Source organism: Phaethon aethereus (genome assembly GCF_964289735.1).
Source record: "Phaethon aethereus genome assembly, chromosome: 5".
In the NCBI taxonomy this organism is placed as follows: domain Eukaryota; kingdom Metazoa; phylum Chordata; class Aves; order Phaethontiformes; family Phaethontidae; genus Phaethon; species Phaethon aethereus.
Genome location: NC_138579.1, coordinates 9,294,051 through 9,312,445, shown reverse-complemented (window position 1 = coordinate 9,312,445; position 18,395 = coordinate 9,294,051). Strand labels below are relative to the sequence as shown.

The 18,395-nt window shown below is 42.3% G+C and overlaps 1 protein-coding gene across 1 annotated transcript in view; it reads right to left on the bottom strand.

The window, feature by feature from the left end:
• Positions 1–2,071: 2,071 nt before the first annotated feature.
• The window catches only part of SYNE2 (spectrin repeat containing nuclear envelope protein 2), a gene marked incomplete at its 5' end in the record, with an annotated part of 187,650 nt that continues 171,326 nt past the window's right edge, over positions 2,072–18,395 (bottom strand). The window contains 16 exons of the mRNA XM_082000771.1: positions 2,072–2,456; positions 3,299–3,345; positions 3,556–3,645; positions 4,326–4,514; positions 5,023–5,151; positions 5,525–5,725; positions 8,394–8,605; positions 10,348–10,477; positions 11,375–11,511; positions 12,309–12,377; positions 12,738–13,020; positions 13,683–13,877; positions 14,772–14,909; positions 16,254–16,436; positions 16,927–17,077; positions 17,237–17,424. Coding sequence (XP_081856897.1) covers positions 2,231–2,456; positions 3,299–3,345; positions 3,556–3,645; positions 4,326–4,514; positions 5,023–5,151; positions 5,525–5,725; positions 8,394–8,605; positions 10,348–10,477; positions 11,375–11,511; positions 12,309–12,377; positions 12,738–13,020; positions 13,683–13,877; positions 14,772–14,909; positions 16,254–16,436; positions 16,927–17,077; positions 17,237–17,424 — 2,568 coding nt within the window. The 3' untranslated portion in view covers positions 2,072–2,230. The remainder of the gene's footprint in view (positions 2,457–3,298; positions 3,346–3,555; positions 3,646–4,325; positions 4,515–5,022; positions 5,152–5,524; positions 5,726–8,393; positions 8,606–10,347; positions 10,478–11,374; positions 11,512–12,308; positions 12,378–12,737; positions 13,021–13,682; positions 13,878–14,771; positions 14,910–16,253; positions 16,437–16,926; positions 17,078–17,236; positions 17,425–18,395) is intronic.

The following is an 18,395-nucleotide window of genomic DNA, read 5'->3' as shown; positions in this document are numbered from 1 at the left end:
TTTAAGTTATTTTCCCAGGCTTTTTTTTGGTGACATTTTGAGATAATTTCATGAAAGCTCCTCATTTTATATATTACATCAGCTCAACAATTTGATGTAACTGTACATAATGAAAGGAAATTGCAGGCTACGGAATTTTCTTTAGACCTTTTAACATTGTTCAAATTTTTTTTCCCCTTGCATAGGTTCTTTAATGGCAGAAGAACTGAATATCATGTCAGCGACTGACTGTTAGTTCTGGCAGAAAGGTTTGCATGGGCATTTGTGACAACCTGGCAATGAAATAATGGCTAGAGTTGGCTGACTTCTACAGACAGGAACTTGTATGAGCTCCATCCGAAAGTAATTGCTTTCAAAATACAAAATAACGATGGCAGAGGGAGAGAGGAGAGTGTGCGTGCCTGTGGGCGCCCAGGGGCCGGGAGGATCCATCCTTTCTCTGTGGATGCAGCCCCACTGCCAGAGCTGGGGCTGCAGCTCAAGTCTGGTTCCGCAGACACAGCCAGGGAGCAGCGTGCAGGCTCACAAGCCACAAAAGCTGCCGGGCCGGAGGTGCTGCAGGTCCATGTGGCCCTTAGCAGGACAGAGCCCGGGCTCCACTGCTCGAGGCTGAGGTCAACACATCAGTATGGAGCTGGCGTTATCTCAACCCCCTATTTGAGTGCACAGCGTGGATGGAAATGACTGTACAGTACCACTACTAAAAAGTGCTGAACTGTAAGCTTTGTCTTTCCTTAACTGTGTAGCTAACTTCGCAAGCTTAACTGCACCACAGTTAAAGTATTAGTTTAGTTTAATATCCTGGAAATAAACCATACTTTTTTTGCCACCATGGTTGGGAAGAAGCTGTTGGTTTGCTACAGGGACTGTTGTTCTCTGAATGTAAGAACGCAGAGCAACTTGCTTCATAAATGCCCCTGCCAGAACAGTGGTGACAATTGTAGAAAAGGTGGAAGAATTCGCACAGAAATTGGCTAATTCCTGCAACCACACACAAAAATTCTTAAGTGTTCAACTTACTCTCGCCCTGAGCTCTCCTTGATGTGCACTTCCCCTCTCCAGCACTGCCCTAACTCCCAGTTTAGAAAATCAGTTACAGGGTAGGGAACTAGTTCAGCCTTTTGAACTAGTAGTTAAGAACGAGTTGGTTCGACTTTGTATTCTTCCTCCAGGAAATCACAATCAGTTGCAAAGGTAAGGATCTGCACCCTCGACACAGGCTCCACTTCTCAATTTGTAAACGCTTGCTCCGACAAGCAAGAGCGTGGTTATGCTGCTTCTGCTGCTGTTGCGTTAGCATGCAAGTAAGTTGACTTAGAGTGGAAGGGAACATACGGCTGGTTGCCACCCACAAGACACACCGACAGTCCCTGCAGACATTGGCAAAATTTTAATGACAGTACTCGAACTGTACAACCGAGAAGCAATGGCGACGCTGACTGTATACACCGTTCCTCTAGCCATTGCCCAAGTGTCAGTTTCATTTTAAAAATGAAGCTTATAAAAACACACAATTCTCTCCCAAGATACTGTACACTATTCAGCAGGTTAAAAACTGAAAAAATCTTTCATTAAAAAAGACATTACATTATTTGTATACATCAGGGATAGTCTACATCATCGTGTTCATCTAAAAAATATGTGCATTATAAACCATTTCCATGCAATGCAACAATTCCGTATCTCAAAGGTGGTATAAAAAGACAACACAGCAGTCCTAACCACTAGAACATTCTATGTAAAACAAAACAAATGTGCATCCTTTTATTAGATGTGTTAGATTAATAAAATACAATAATGAAGATTCAAAAAGATGTAGATTTGTTTGTTTCTGCCAAGTGACTACAGTACCAAGAGATACAGGTAACGTGAAGCATGTGCAGCAATCGTTTTAGGCAAAGTGCCTCTTCAACTGCTTGTTTGTCCCGCTAACCCAAGACAGATAGACTGCTGTGTTTAAGATGACTGTGATGTAGTTTCTGCATCTAATAACTCAGTATTCAATCACCCTGCAAGCTTAAGAGCACTGCACCTATAAAAGTGTATCTATTGCATCAAAGTATAAAGTGTGTTGCTTACAGTTTAAAAATCTATAGAAAAAAGTTTGTTTTCCGTATAAAAATGCTGAAATTTTGTCAAGATATACATTTTGAGAGGTGAAATTTAACACATTCCCATTTAACACACCGCAGAGAGTGTGTTCGGTATAACTGAAGATTCACAGGCTGCTTTAAGTTGGTGGAGGCCCATTGGTGTATAACAGCATGGGATAGAAAGAACGGGCGAAGTTGTTTGCCTGGGTGCAGCTGTAGTCTTCCTCAGAAGATGGAATCATGCAAGCCAGAAGTAAAAGCAGTAGAAAGAACAATTGAAGAGGTAAAGCTGCTCGTAATACACGGTAAAAGAAGGAGGGAGACCGAGGAATTGCTTGAATAGATTGTGGCTGGCTTTCACCTCTGAAAAGGAGAAAAAAAGGAGAGGAAAAAAAAAAAAGAGAGGAGAGAGAAAAAGAAAAAAAAAAGGCACTTTAGAGTTTGAATTAAACAAGTTGTTGTAACTCCCTCTCTAGGGGGGTTCACACTACCCTTCCATGGCGCAGGGCTGCGTATCTACAGCAGAATGCACTGCTCATTCGACACTTTAACTATAACTTGAAAGCATGCAAGAGTGCTCAGCGGGAAGCCAACTGCTGGTTTGGGTTTAGTGTCCTTACTACTGAAGAAGAAACATTTATCTGTAATAGCTTACATCAGCACGTTTTTACTCTATTTTCAGATGCAAACTTAAATTTTCCCAGGAGACAAACAAACCACTCTAAATACAGGTTGAAGTGTAAAGGAAAGGCACCATTCAGACTGATTAGGCTCTTCTCTGCCTTGGCATTACTGACAACAGGCCCTAACGTACTAGGGGTGAAGTTCTCCCTTTGTCCTTCACGGTCTGGTCGTAATAAAGTGGCTCTAAGCTGCAAGTTTCTTTGTCCAGGTACACTGGTGGAATTAAAGGAAGATTTAAAATGAAAATATTCCTCCATTTGGCACAAAAGTATCTTCTCAAGAGTAAAGACAAGCCAAGGTTGCGCATCGGTGCAGAGGTCCAGGAGCAGGAGTGCTCAAGGAAAACCACTCACTGAGTGCAGCCCAGAGCCGGTAGGTAGAGGAGATGCTGCAGGTAGGCAGAAACCCCTTCCACCTATGTCAATCTATAAGGAACAGCTGCCCAGGCTTCTGCTGGCACTCAGCTCACCTCTGCCATTTTCAACATCCTTCAAGAGATCAAGCTAATATAAAAATAATACCTTGTGCTGCTGCTGTTTCTGCCTTCTGCAGTTCTCCTTACGGTGATCTGTTGAGAGAAATAGCTTTTAATATCCAGGTTTCAGAAACTACAAAGACAATCTCTAAAGACAATTGTGGACTTTAAAGTCCTGTCGTAAATTCTGTAATAAGGTACATGCATCTAAAAGATAAAATTATTACATTTGAGGAACTTTCAGACTAAATATGTCAAAATATGATATATGCTGAGAGCAAAGTATTAGAAAAAAATACTTGCCTTGTTCACACCAGGGCTGGATTTCACTGCAACCGGATTATAGACTCCTGAGTCCAAGTCATCTGGAACTAGCAGGAATGCTCTGGTATCCTAAAAGGTAACCACACCTTCCTCTTTAAAATGCACATTCAAAACTCACAACAGATAAAACGTAAAGAGCCATCTTTCATTGCCCCTCTGTAGGTGCAGGGCCCACTGCCTCTTTAGATATGCATAACCAGTAGTAAACAGATGCTCCACTTCTCCAGCATAAAGAAATGCTTTACTATGCACAACCCGAAGGAATTATGATGGAACAGGTGCGTACTCGAAAATATCTCCATCTGACAGCTCTCAGGATAAGCAACGTACTGCTATGAACTACAACTCCCATGAGTTCGTTACACACTCCTAGCCTGATACCTGGTAGGGATCATAGGATAATTCAGGTTGGAAGGGACCTCAGAAGTTCATCTAGTGCAACCTCCTGCTCAAAGTGAGGTCAGCTACAAGACCAGACCAAAAGCCTTACTCAAGGCTTTATCCTGTCTGCTCTTCAAATCCCTCAGGGACGGAAACAGCACAAACTCTCTGGGCAGTTGGGTTCAATACTGTACTAGCCTCGTGGTGCTGAAGTTTTCTTATAGGCAGACTTAATTGTTCTTTTTTCAGTTTATGAAAGTGGAAGTACTTAAGTTTTAAGTGAGTCTGTTATAAATACCTTTACTCTTAGTATGTTATTACTTTTCAGTAAGAAAGATCCATGAACAAGTATTTAAACTCTGACTCACCAGATTTCCTTGTATTGTTTTCAAGTCATGTGAAACTTGTTCAATAAGCTGTTTCAGTTTCCTTCCAATTACATGGACCTTCTCATCAGCTTCAATGTAATCACCATTTGATTTAAGCAGCAGGTAAGCAGTAAGTTCTTGAAGTGAGTTTACTTTAAGTTGTTGTTCCAGCAGCTCTTTCTCCAGTTGCTTAGCACAAACGAACAAAAAACAGTGCAACAGACTGTTACTCTCAACTTTAAGGATGTTCTCATAAAAGGAGAAACTCTGGAAGGCTTTAAAGAACAACTCAACCTGCCTGAGATTCTGTAATACATGGGAATGGCTATTACAGCTACATATAAAGTGAAGTTCTCTTGAAGAAACTGGTTATACCTGCTTAAACTAACATTTAGAAATAGTTCTAGTGGTAATTAATCTGTATGGAAAAGACATTAAATCTTGGAAATTGGAAGTCTTACTCCAGCATAAAGACTGTTCATAAGGACCTTAATTATGATGCATAATTACGGAAAAAATGCCTCGTATAAGTCATCTCTTAATCCACTTCAGAAACCAGACATGTGCCTGAATGCAGCAGGCTCGAGGACAGGCTGCAGACATCTTCAGAAATAAACATATTGCTCTTCATTTTGCAGTGAGAGCTACTAACTCACTGGAAGTAGCTGAGGTGCTGTAGTTAAGGCTTAACACTTACCATTAGCTCCTTTTGGCATTCCAGCATTGTATTGAGGTCAGCGTTTGGATCTGTGATTTGCGCTTCATTCCTTCGGCTATCAGCACTTGCTAACCACAGGATTAGTTTTTGGCTCTGATCATGGAAGTCCTAGGGAAACAAAAGATTTGCACATAAGAGGAAAAAACACTTATTGCAGTGCTTTCACCTGGCTTTGCCTACAAACAAAATGACCAGCCCAGATTAGACAGAGCCAACAACAAATTCACAATTAATGAGGCTATAGCAACCTAGTTACACTATTCCACCTGTGTAATCAAAGGGGATTATCTAGGTCAAAGACATTTTTACCAAACCCTTTAAACCCAACAGAGTCAAGTCGATAAGAAAATTAAGTGTCTCAGATTCTGAGCAACCATTCCACTCATGTGCAGGAATTACCCCTCTGCCCCCTCCCCTTATCTACCCCGCAGCAGCACCCTAAAGAGGAGCTTTCCCTTGTAAGCTGGCATGTGGTATGCACCTGGCAATGCAGTAGGGCTTGTTGTAAACCTTTCCTCCAGCTGTCCAATGCATGAGTTGCTTTCTCCCAATGCAAGTTCACCTTCCGAAGCCTGTTCTGAAGCTCTTTGAACTCTGTGCTATCCGCTTTCTGGAATTCTTTGCTGCTCAGGTTAACAGAAAGCACCACTGCCTTGTAGTTATCAAATGCTTTAAGCATGTCCTGGTAGAAAAAGAGGATTAGGAGCTTCTATGAATGATGAAAAACAGGTTTTTTATTTACATTAAAACAACACTCTCAAAAGAATTGCAAGTACTGGGGAAAGCTGTTTGAATCTGGTGGCTTTTCAGAAACTGCAAAGAAACATATTAAGGTAGGTGGCCTTTTGTGTGGTGTTTTATTTTTTTTTTAAAGCCAAAACCTTCACTTTGAACAAAACAAATCTGGTTGGGCTTGTGTTTCTCCCACAAGTCACATGCCTTACGGCTTAATCCACATCTGCCCTTCATTCCTCTGAGCAGTCTCTTTCCCTGACGTTTGGACAAATATTCCCACAGGTCATCACATGGTATTTCCTCTTGATTTACAAAGGTTTTGCTGCCTCAGAATCCCAGAATAATATTGAAAGCGACATCTGGAGGTCTGTATTCCATCCTCCTACTCCAAGTAGGGCTAACTTCAAACTCAGAGCAGGCTGCCCAGGACCTCATCCAGTCAAATCTTGAGCATCTCGCAGGATGGAGATGCCCCATGTCCTCTGGGCCCCTGGTCCCACACTAGGCCACCCTGCTGTGAGAAATTCTCTTTCTTCTCTCCAGTCAGTTTCTTTCAGCCCATTTCTCTGACTTGTCAAGGTTCCCCCAAATGGCAGTCCTGCCTGCTTTCCTTCTTTCCCCTAAAACTGCAGGGGGAAATAATATGGAATTTGCAAAGTCATGGCTGTTATCACCTTTATGTTAAGGTAGAGCCTGTATTTTTGAAGTTTTTTTTTAAAAATGCATGCCAAACAATACCTCGTACCTTCAAGAAGTTTACAGTTTGAATCAAGGGTACTCAGTCTTTTTCAAGTTGTGGGCTCTTGCAGTAGAAAAGTAAGAGCTGCAAGATGAGTCCTGCAATCAACACAGCTCAGACTGCTTTTCTTAGCAGCCTTTGTAACTAAGAGTGTCAATCTATATATTCTCAAGACTTGCGTCCCACTTGTTGAAAACTGCTGGTCTGAATTACATTTCACCCAACAAAGAACCCTGTCTCCCTCCTTCAAGCAACAAAATTTCTTTCAGTTACAGACAATACAAATGGTCCATCACAGACTTCTAAACACTGGTAAGCCAGTCTGCAGCCAGACTGGCTTTATCCTTATCCAGGGCAATTGGGATGTCCTGACATCTCATGACATTCATGCCTCAGAGCGTGCTGGCTCTTTTAGACCTAGAAAGCCAAGCTGTCTGCAAAGGGGATTTCCAGCCAGCTGGACTTCTCTTAAGAAAATGCAGAAGAGAGAAGGAGAAGTGAAGCTCTGGGTCAGACACCCAACTCCAGCCTGAAGGGAAGCACCTCCCTCCACTCGCGAGGCACCATCGAACCTTTCCTAGCATTTGGTGCCTAAGCCAGGTTGGCTGATGGAATCAGAGTTGTCCTTGCTGGAGTCACACACTGGAGTGCAGGCATTCTTACTGGCCTAATGACTACTCAAGGACATGTAGGCTTACACATACCCTCAACACGCCTGAGAAACCCCTCCTCTGTCCCGCAGTGTCTTGTTTGTGAGCATCATCCCAAGTATGACGCCAAACTGACCTGTAACCTTGGGATTTGGGTGACTCCATACAAGGCTGCTGGCAGAAGGGTGAGCACACAGGGACTCTGCACTCCCACAAGTGTGAGGAACCCTTTCTCTCTCAGAGTTCAACCTGAGGCATTTTGTTACCTAAGTCCAAGGGACCTAGCACTTAGAGGTATCCTGCTAACCTGCTGGTTCAACTTGCAGACCTGACTTAGTCCTAATTTATGGAACCTGAGAGTCACCGCAGGCAATGTAACATAACCACACATGCTGACAAATGTTCACGTTATTTTGTCTCTAACTGTTCTATTACTTGGCTGAAGATCAGTAGAGACAGAATTTATTCTGTTTCTTGTTTTCAATTAATATATTCTATTTGATGAGAAATCTGCATTTGCTAAGCGAAAAAATGCCACTTCACATTTTGAAATGATGTATCCTTCAACTAGAGGACAAAGGTGCTATTTAGAGCTAAGATTTTTTGCAAACACCATATTGCTAAAAACCACAGCTTTAGAGCAGATCTTTCCCAGTCTCCTTGTTGGAGCTACAAACCCTTCCCACCCCCCCATTAAATCAATCAGCCTAGACTTTGTAGCCAGCTAATTTTCAATCATTTTCTGGTTTGCAGAGAGGGGAATGGCACAGAATGAGCTAAAAAAGCCAGTATCACTGCTCTGAATACCCAGTCCCCAGGACAATGCCTGACCCTAGGCATTTGGGGTATCTAAACTTTCATTATTTACTTTTTTTCTATGTTTGTGTTCTACAACAAAAGGCCTACAAAGAGAAATTTGGGGCTGAATGTTTTGTTTGTGAGAGAATAAAGTGTCTCTGCAAGAAAACAGAAATGGAAAGGTTTTTAATTCAGCCTGGCTGCCTGTTGTACCCAGTCATGTTGCCTGCAAATCTCTGCGTATGGAAACAGAAGCACCTTGCTTAACTATCCTCTTTAGTCCTCTTAGCTGAAAACAGCTTAGCTCCTCTGTGGCATATGCACATTGTTTTTAGCATTCATGCTGCCAACAGATCCTAGGAGCACAAAGACAATGATAAAGACTATAAGCATTTTGAAATCCCACTTCTCAGTATGCCATAACTTACTTTCAGCTTCTTGACCCTTTGTTCCAGCGCCTGCATGCTGGTTGCAGGTTTCACTTTTTGCAGCTCTTCCAGCTCTTCCTCAGTTTTACCAAGCCAAGCAGAGACATCGCTGAGATCTGAGTTCAGCTGCTGCCACTGCTGCAATTTCTGTTTCATCCTAAGTTTATTTCTGAGATCTTGAGCTTGGATGAGCTCCCACCTATCAATAATGCCTACAAATGATAGAACAACAAACATTTACCTCTTCAGTAAGGTGAATAGTGCATAAAACAGATGCAAGGAGTTTTATGAGTGAATTATCCTCCAATCTACTCAAGGCCAAATAATTGCTACCATGTACTACTATTATCCAGACGCATTTTTTCTTGAGATTCTGCAGTCTGTAAGTTTCATATTACTGGTCAAGTTATCCACATAGTAGTGCCACACAGGATTTTAATCACATTAATTGAAGATGGTTTAATTCACCCGGAAGAATAGAGCAAATCTAAGAGGATGGAACTCAGTGAGCCCAGTTGTGATTTGCTAGACACCAAAATTCATCATGGGACAAAGTATGATCTAGCAGTTAGGACTTGGGTTTATGTTTCATCAGTTCAGTGCTAAAGGAGATGAAGATGCCACCTGTGTGATCACTAACACTATTTCTGGAAGCACATCTAGGCCCTTCTCAGAGGTTTTCCTATTCATCCCCCGTATGGATTCAACCCTGGTCCATTTGTGAGACCAGAGACATAAACTAAGCAAGCTGATGCATATAGCTGCACTTCTTTTTATCACTTCATTCGCTCTTGTGACTGCAGTACAGATTTGTTCTTATTAACAGTCTCAAACACCTGAAACTAGGAATGAGGTCCTAAAATGTTAAGAGAACCAGCTTGTTGGCCTATTTGGAAAAAAAGACCACAGAGAAGACAGTGAAGAACAGAATACATTACCAGCTTTGACAAAACATTTCTGTAAATGGGAGCTGTAGCATCTTGTTACATGGAGTACCAATAACTGAGAAAACAAACTACGGCAATCCTATTTTAGACAGAGACACACACTTCGTTGGTTTGAAATCTGATTAAAAGTCTCTGAAGTATTCAGTATCACACAAAAGTGAAATTGTTCCCATTTATTCCAACCAGCAAAGAGACAGAAGTATGTTATGAGTGATAAAAATCTCAACTCTGGCAGAAAATGTAAAAGCTTACAACAGCAAACATGGGTGGGACAGTACAGATGAGAAGGCAGCTCAGTGAATCTTAGCAAAATACATTAATTTAGAAGAGAGGGATCTACTTCTATTTTGTTCCCATGGGAAATGCGCTGCCTTTGTCCCACCTCTGCTTTCATAGAATCACAGAATCTTTGGGTTGGAAGGGACCTTTAAAGCTCATCTACTCCAACCTCCCTGCACCGAGCAGGGACACCTTCAGCTAGATCAAGTTGCTCAGAGCCCCGTCCAACCTGGCCTTGAACACTTCCAGAAATGGGGCATCCACAACTTCTTGCAGCAACCTGTGCCTGTGCCTCACCACCCTCACAGTAAAGAATTTCCTCCTGAGATCTAATCTGAATCTACCCTCTTTCAGTTTAAAACCATTAGCTCTCATCCTACAGTCCCTGTAGTCTGGGGGGTATAAAAGTCCCTCCCCATCCTTCTTACAGTCCCCCTTTAAGTACTGGAAGGCTGCAATAAGGTCTCCCCAGAGCCTTCTCTTCTCTGGGCTGAACCACCCCAACTCTCTCAGCCTGTCCTCACAGCAGAGCTGTTTGATCCCTCTGATCATTTTTGTGGCCATCTCTGGACCCTCTCCAACATGTCCTTCCTGTGCTGAGGGGCTCCAGAGCTGGACACAGTACTCCAGGTGGGGTCTCACCAGAGCAGAGTAGAGGGGCTTTTGCCTCCCCCAGAGTCACAAGACAAACACCACAGCACTAAAGCCACGCAGCATTAGCTCTGTACCTGACTGCTTCTCTGCAGCTGCTATATTCACAAGCTCTTGGTCCTCTTGGGGTTCTTCATCGCTCATGTTAGCAGACGTAATTTTCTCCTTGCTGATGCTGCTGCTGCTTGCAGAGCTGAGCTGCTTCACCTGGAATGACATTTTGGTGGGTGAGCCCTGCAGGTTAACCAGCCACCAAAGGTCAAGCTTCATTTGTGCTACTTTGGGGTGGCTGGGCTCTTTCATGTCAGATTTGGCACTGGGCTTCTGCACCTTTGATAACAGTTTATACTGGCTCCCTGTGCCTTCTTAGTAAACAAACACACACCATAGTGACGCTGATTATTACAAGACTGGGCATGGCAAACTATTTGCTTTTGCACTACATGTACCAACAATGTACATTTGCTTATGCTCTTTGTTGGATTCTGGGTCTTAGCAATATTGACTCTAAGGCTCTAAGACTGGATTAATGATAACAAAAGCTGCCAGATACCCGTACCACCTTTTGTCTGGAAGAGTGCTGACAACTAGTCCAGCTGCTGGCAAAGCCACGGCTGGCAACAAGCCACCAAGACTGAGGGACCAATGAACAATAGCCATTTTGACACATTTTTTAGTGCCCAGAAGCAGATTAAATGGTGGGTTGCATGCTAGAAAAGGACCCTTAGAATTGGTCTGCTTAGGAAGAGGAGATATGCCAGTGAGTACCAACGGAGGGTGTTCACACCCTCTCGTTGGGGGTTTAAATTTTCCTAGACTCGTTCTTTGACTCTAGAGGAAGTAAGTTCCTCCAGACACTGACTCTGATCAGGAGCCTAACATGATTGTTCTGAATTGCCTTAAAGAAGCTTTCTAGCAAGTCGATAGAGACTCTCACTGGTTACATAAGCCAACAGAAATCATGTCTAAGTTTGCATAAAGTGAACATTCCCCCCATGACTAATCTTTTCCTTGATGCTGGAGGAGGGAAGAGGATGGAGTTACACAGGAACAACAAACAGACTGTGTAGTACAGGTTCAGTGCCCACAGAGCCTCCAACTCACATAGTCTGGCTTATAGGGAGTACTTGTCTCTGGACCAGACAACACATTTCCAACCATTTCTGCCTGGTTGTATCGGTGTTTCCTGCAGACTGGGCTATCTGGAGAATGCCAAGGATGAGCTTCTGAAGCAGACTTTCCTGAAACAAATAAAACCAAAACCATATGCCATGAGTGCAAAATCCCATCTCCACAAAGAAGCTGTTGCTTTGTATTAAGTTAGAAAGCGCTCTGAATAAAATGGCATCAAGTTATGGCATAAAAATGACAGTTCTGCAGCTTTCCTTGCAAAGCATGCACATTTGCAAAACATCAACAGTGTTTCAAAGGTAATGAGATGAGAGCCATGCAATTATGGGACATTCTGTTTTCTTCTGGAAAATGCTTGAATACAGGTCTCAGTATTCAAAAAATAAAAGAAGCTGCACTGTGGTTTTGGAAAGTTTGCATCTCAACAATACTATCACACATCTGCAACGCATTTCAGTGGGGACAAGTATAGACATGTCCTGATTTGAAGAATGTTTATTCTGGGTTTAACAGACAGGACACACACAGTTCTGTCGTGAACAAAACACAAAAAATACTTGCAGAGTTGGAACTATTTCCTTCTGTAATTATGCAACCAAAATTAGAAACAACCAAAAAAGTGATACTACTCAGAGCAAACCACCAAGAAAGTACCAAAAGACTTTGGATCAATACAATGAAATGTACATTAACCACCTTGGCATTTACCAGGCAAAATCTAAATGGTATGTTCTTGACTGTTGTAATGTACATGTGAATACTGCAGCGTAAGAACACCATGACAGGATGAGACATGGTGTCCACACAAGGCAGGAAGTCAGACATTACATATGAGAGAGGTTGAGGAATATAGCGTGCAGCACAGGGAGATTGCCATGTTCAGACACATGCATTAGCAGGTGCCTACCAGAAGATGCTTTCAAAGTTTTTGTGGTCATTTTAAGATATGCCTCAGGATTTTCAGTGATTTCTACATCTGAAAAAAGAATAATGTCATTTTCCTCACTATTCAATATTTTCCAACTATTAAAAACAACTGAAACAATGAGGGATAGCAAAGACAAAGAACAAAATAATTTGTTGGTACTATTTTCATCAAATATTCTTAAAAAGTAAGGTTTCTAAAACCCTTCTGTTTCTGAAAATGTAAGCTTGGTTTAGACAATACCATTCCCTTCATCAAGACATCTAAGAGACGAGACTGCTCACATCTATTGTAACAGTACTTGAAAACCAACCAACAATGTGGGAGCAAGACCTCAATCCCCCTCCCTTCCCACATAGGAACATCCTGCAGTTGTCCATGTCGAAACAACAGCTGGCAACTGGTTCTCACCTGACAGAGCACTGTAGTATGTTGCTTCTTCTTCGTCTTCGTGAGAGGAAGAACCTCCCACATCACCTGTGTGATCCCACTCGAGTGGGATGGAGTCAACACTGACAGGGGTTTCACAGCCTGATCTTTCATGACCTTGAGGAGGGGGCACAAGGTGGCAAAGGGACTGTGGCGAAGAGGGTCCTTCACTGATGGCTTTCTTATGCCAGGGATCATTCTGGATTTCTCTGGAGTCTTCCGGATCGGTCTCATTTTCAGAGGTCTCTTTTTCATCATCCAATCCCTAAATAAAACAGATAAAAATTATTGCATATTAGTAAGATTTACAATAGATCTGCACTGCTTAATGAGCTAATGATTGAGCCACACAGTACTACTGGGAACTGTTTTGTGGTCAGCTGCAGTAACCGAAGACCACGTGCCTAAAATTAAAGGGAAGCATCATTTCTGCCTCATTCCTCTTCTGCTAAAACAATCCTCACATCAGCAGCTACTTCCCCGCTCTCAAAATGCTCAACCACCACCATGACATGCTAAAGAGCATGCTGTTCCCCATTCAGGGTTCCCACAAGAAAGTGGACAGATGGAGCCTCACAGACAAATCCATAAAGAGATATTCTAAGCATGTTATTGAAATTAAGGAAAACAAAGTGATATTAAAAACACCCAAAAAGCTTTTGAAGCCCTCAAACCACCACTATCTAATATTAACCCTGTGAATTACTGCCATACTATTATCCAGATTCTGCAGATAAAGACCCAACATGTGAGGCATGAGGAGACAAGACCGGCGACAAAGATTTAGCAAAGCTGGCACAACTACTGAGGAGCTCCTGACCCCTTTGAGCTCAAACCACTCAGTCAAGCTGCTAGGGATAAGCAATGAGCATTGCAGTTCAAACACCAAAATCTTGCCAAAGCATCAAAACAACTGTTGCTTCTTACAGGATGCCTTGAAGTCAGTCTTTGATGGAACCGGGCAACTCGCCCAAACACTTCTTGACAGTATCTATGAAGTTCTTCCAATTCGTCTTCAATCAGGGTAGCATCCAAAGGCTCACTCTTCTGAATCAACTGCTCCCCAAAAACGATGAGCTGATCAATCTTATTGGTATTTAGTGTTATCTCCTGCTGGAAACCCTATTTGGAACATACAAGAAAAGTAATTACTTCTGCAACATCCCTTTCTAAGGTTTGTCCTTCTTTTCTTGCTCACTGCAGTGAAAGAAAAGCAGCAGCTGACATTGTTGTCTAATTTCATTTGGCAAGTATCTTTTTACTCAAGCGGTCCAGAGGTTTGCTTTATTAGCAGAATTACAGTTCCAAATGAAGTGGCATTTTCCACCCATGTGTACATCAGTATCATTCCAGTGTCCTGAGCCTGCAAAGGGATCACGATACAAGAGTTCAGCCAATCAGAGTTTTTCTGTTGGGTCCACGCGATCTTTTTCTCAGTAGCAAAGAAGTTTGGCTGGTTGGGCCTCCAGCTTACGCAACAGTAAATCTGCATCCCAAAACAATTAACAGTGCAGGGAGAAAGGAGAAACGAGCATATGAGCAGGCATCCAAGAACTAGTATGTTCTTCAGAATCACTGCACACGCCTGCTGTCTTATTTGTGTTTGAAAGTCCCAGCTACCAACAGTGCACTCAGAGGAGAGAGCCTACCTTAATGCCAATTAAAAAAAACTTCTCACCAGAAAAGAATGCCTGAGTTTAGGAATGTAGCTTTTACTGTTAACCTTCATGTGCTCCTTTCCAGGCCAGATAACACTGTCACAGGCACTCAGTGTTAGGAGAAAGTGGCAGGATAGAACTGAGCTTGAACACTGAATCTGAATTTAAATACTGTACAGTTTTATCTTGATTCAGAGGAAAAGTCTTAAGAATTTACTGGTGTCTTAAAACAAATACAGCCCTACAGACATCTGTTGGCTGTTGTGAAGTTCCAGAAAAGCAGATGATTCTGGCAAGAGAGGGCAGCCCCACAGGATCAGTTGGGCTATACTAACAACTGCTTTATAAGGATACGTACATTTAATTGGCGCATTTTGTCATCGAAGTTACTTTTTGAGAAGTGCTCCACATTTGTCAGCTGGAGGTCCATCTCTGTGAGCCAAACAAGGATGCTTTCCCTCGTCCCCTCAAACTCATCTCTCCGATTGGTGAAGTGCTGAATAGGAAGAAGGGAGCCAGTGTTATAATACTTCAGCCACTAAAGAAGATGGTCACAGCAGCCCCCTGAAAACAGCATTTTGTTTCAGAACTGCTGTTCACCTTAAAGGCCTTCAGGGCACACATGGTAGCATGCCACTTATAAAAACTGTTCCCTTCCTGCAGTGATGCTGGAACAAAGTGTCCTGTGTTAGTATACTATTTCTATGGGAGAGGGAATAAAACTTCAGCAGTGCAAGATGCTTTTATAAAATTGCATTCTTGATTCCACACTTTATACCTTCTCCCACATCATTACACAACAGTGCAACAGTTATTCAGACTCTGGTTTTACATCTATTTTGTTCTAAATTTAGAAGACAGACAGATGAAGGAAGCAAGCCCCATCTCTAATTAAAGTAATTAAAACTATGACATTAAAATCAGTAAAACAATGGAGAAGCTGGATTGTGGATGACCACACCAGTGTAATTAATGCACCATTTGGTGTGGAAGCCAGGAGGGGCTCTCTCTGCTGCCATTTCCCACAGAAGCTGCTAACAGACATGCAGCTTGCAGTACCCCAATTCTCATCAGTGGATTTACTGTTCAGAAAGGGGATTATAAAACATCCCAAACACAACACCTCCTAACCGCACAGATCAAACCCCACCAGCGCTCTCAGAGCCTCAATCACTGACTTTTGGGAACTAATAGTTTTCCCTGTCAACTGCTTACAGCTCTGCTGTATTTAAAAATCAGGCTGTGACAAGTTTCCCCCAGGGCACAGCAAAGAATATCTGCCCAGAGACCAGTTTAACTCAACAAGCAGGACACTCTGAAGTGTAATAAATACACTCTTTGACAACATTCTTCCAACAGGCAGAGAGCACAGCAGGAGCTGGTGACCGCAGCACGCCTCTCCATCACATCTCCATGTTTAAAGCCTTGTAGGTGAATCGTAACTTGTCATAAAGTAGAGCTGCATTGTAAACTCCAAACCTTGTCTGCACTGGGGCCCTTTTGACTCTCTGCCTCTTATTTATGGAAGGGTGCAAGTGCATGAACGCATTTACCCATGACACGGTTGGATAAGGAGGAGAGTGGGATAGAAGCAGTAAGGCCTGCAACACACGTTCCAAAATTTGCACCCATTCCTCCCTTATGCTTCTTCAACTACCAATCTATCCACCAAGGACACGTTTATGCCATAACGTTGGTGATCTTTTCAGAGCTGCTCTCCTACACTAGTATCAAGTCACAAACCAACACAAGATAGTTGCTCCAGTATGTGTTTTGCCCTTGGCTAATTCCTACAGAAACTTGCAAGTGCTCCTCACTCTTTCAGCCCACTTGCAATTACCTTGAGTCTTCTGAGAATGGCAGCGACTCGTTTCTGGAGATTATCCCAGCGCTGGTTGCCTTCGTGTACCATCTGCTTCAACTTGCTGGCTGAGTCGGTGCGGTTTTCGCGGGCAAGGCGCCTGTACTGCTTATTGATCAGCTCCAACTGAGTGAGTCGTTCATGAATTTGCCGCTGGAATGCCTGCAAGGCAAATCAAGGAACTCAGTTCCCTTGTCAATAAAAGTAAGGATCCGGATGATACTATCCATCAAGAGTGATGATGATGCCCTCCCCTTAAAAACAGACCTTCCAGCTGCAAAAACAAATCCAGAGAAGGACACATATTTTACATCATCTGCTCAGATGTAGTTCATTAGGAAAAGGAAGGAAAAAAAAAAAAAATCAATGCACAAAGGTCTCCTGCCTATAAAAACCAAATCTTTAACTTATAAGCAGGATCTTGGCAGTTCAAAGCATTGGATTCTCCACATTAAAAAAGTATTCTGGAGACAAATAAATCAGCCAGATACCTAGCAGTCGCACACTGGTCAAATTATTTATGTTCTCTATACCACCCACTGCCAAACTGGTGTTTTTCAGTGATCCGGGCATTTCACATAGACACTAAGTATTTAGCAGTCTGATGATCTAGCCTGCTGCTAAGAATAAAAAAAAAAAGTTAAAAATTCACCTCAAATTTCTTCAGCTCCTCCTTTGCATGTGTGTACAAAACCTCAGAAGAATTAGGCTTAGCTGCTGTCCTTTCAGATGATTTCAGCCAATCTTCAAAGCGAGAATAGTCATCCAAAAACCTCTGCCATAAGCGCCAGGTTTCCTCAATTCTGAAAGGGAGTTGCAAAAACGGAAAGGTTTTATCACAAGCTAGCTATTAATTTGGGGTTTTTTTTCTTTTTCAAAATTCAGTTTGTAGCAAAAGCTACAGCATTTCTTCAAAATGCTGCCACAAGCTTCTTTAGGAGGGGTAAGAAAACGAGACTTACTTCATTCGCCTTTCCATAGACATGGCGCAAATGTTTCTCCACCGTCTGTCCAAACTCCTGGTAGTCTGCTGGATGGAGTCACACTCTGTCTCATTAGCACACGCATCTGAATCGTGTAGCAGGACTTCACAAATATTAAACACGGATTCCACCCCTGCGGTGTGTTGCTCTATGTCTCGTTGCAGATCCTGCCATTGGCAAAAGAATAGCTTGAGTAGAAGGAAATATGCGCGGCTAGACTTCAGATATACCCTTTCAAAATGCTGCAGAGGATGGGGAAAGAGCAATTTCTGTGTCAGGAAAAGCTTATTTAGCTTTAGAAAACAGACTTGCAGGATGAGCTGTGCAGATGACAGGCTGACAGGTCGGGACAGAACTGCCACGCAAAAAGGGATTGTCCAGCTTTGGTTTCTCAGTGAAAGCTCAGTCTTCTCATTAACAGTCTGCACAATTTTAACGTGCATTCAAAATCCAAACCTTACACATACCAGACACACACACTTCTTAATTTTGACAGTACAAGACAACAGTGTCTCATATCAGCTTACTACACTGTAAGACTTGACAGAGAACTCATAGTACAGTTCATGTACTTTAGTGACTATATGATCACAGGCTGGTATCAAGAAACACAGAAACACAGCACACAAGTAGCTGGTGTTACGCTACTTTTCTTATTCCCTCTTGTAGAGCTCCTGCTTTGATCGACTATTTTAAAGGGTCTGGCAAAGACCCTTTGTCTAATCTACGCTATAGGTTTCACCTCCAGAGCCTGCATCTCCATCATATTCTGGCCTCTCATTCTGTAACTATAACTACTCTTAAAGTCAATCTAATTGAGTAACAGAAAAAGAATTATCTAAATATTTCTTATTGAAAAGGCAGCTCTGTACAATGCTACCAACTGTAAATATTAATGAAATTACAATGTCCACTACATTTCCATTTTTTTCAACCCATTTCTGTCTTTCCTAAGGAAGGATACGGAGACTTTTGCTTGAACAACAAACAAATATTTTACTGACAACAGTGACCAGGAACTCCCATTAAATAGTATTACTGATTTCAGTGAACGTATGAATCGGAATTGGTTTTGCTCTAGACTTACAAAACCAAACCAAAACAAAACCAACAAAAATCCCCCAGAATAGACACAGCT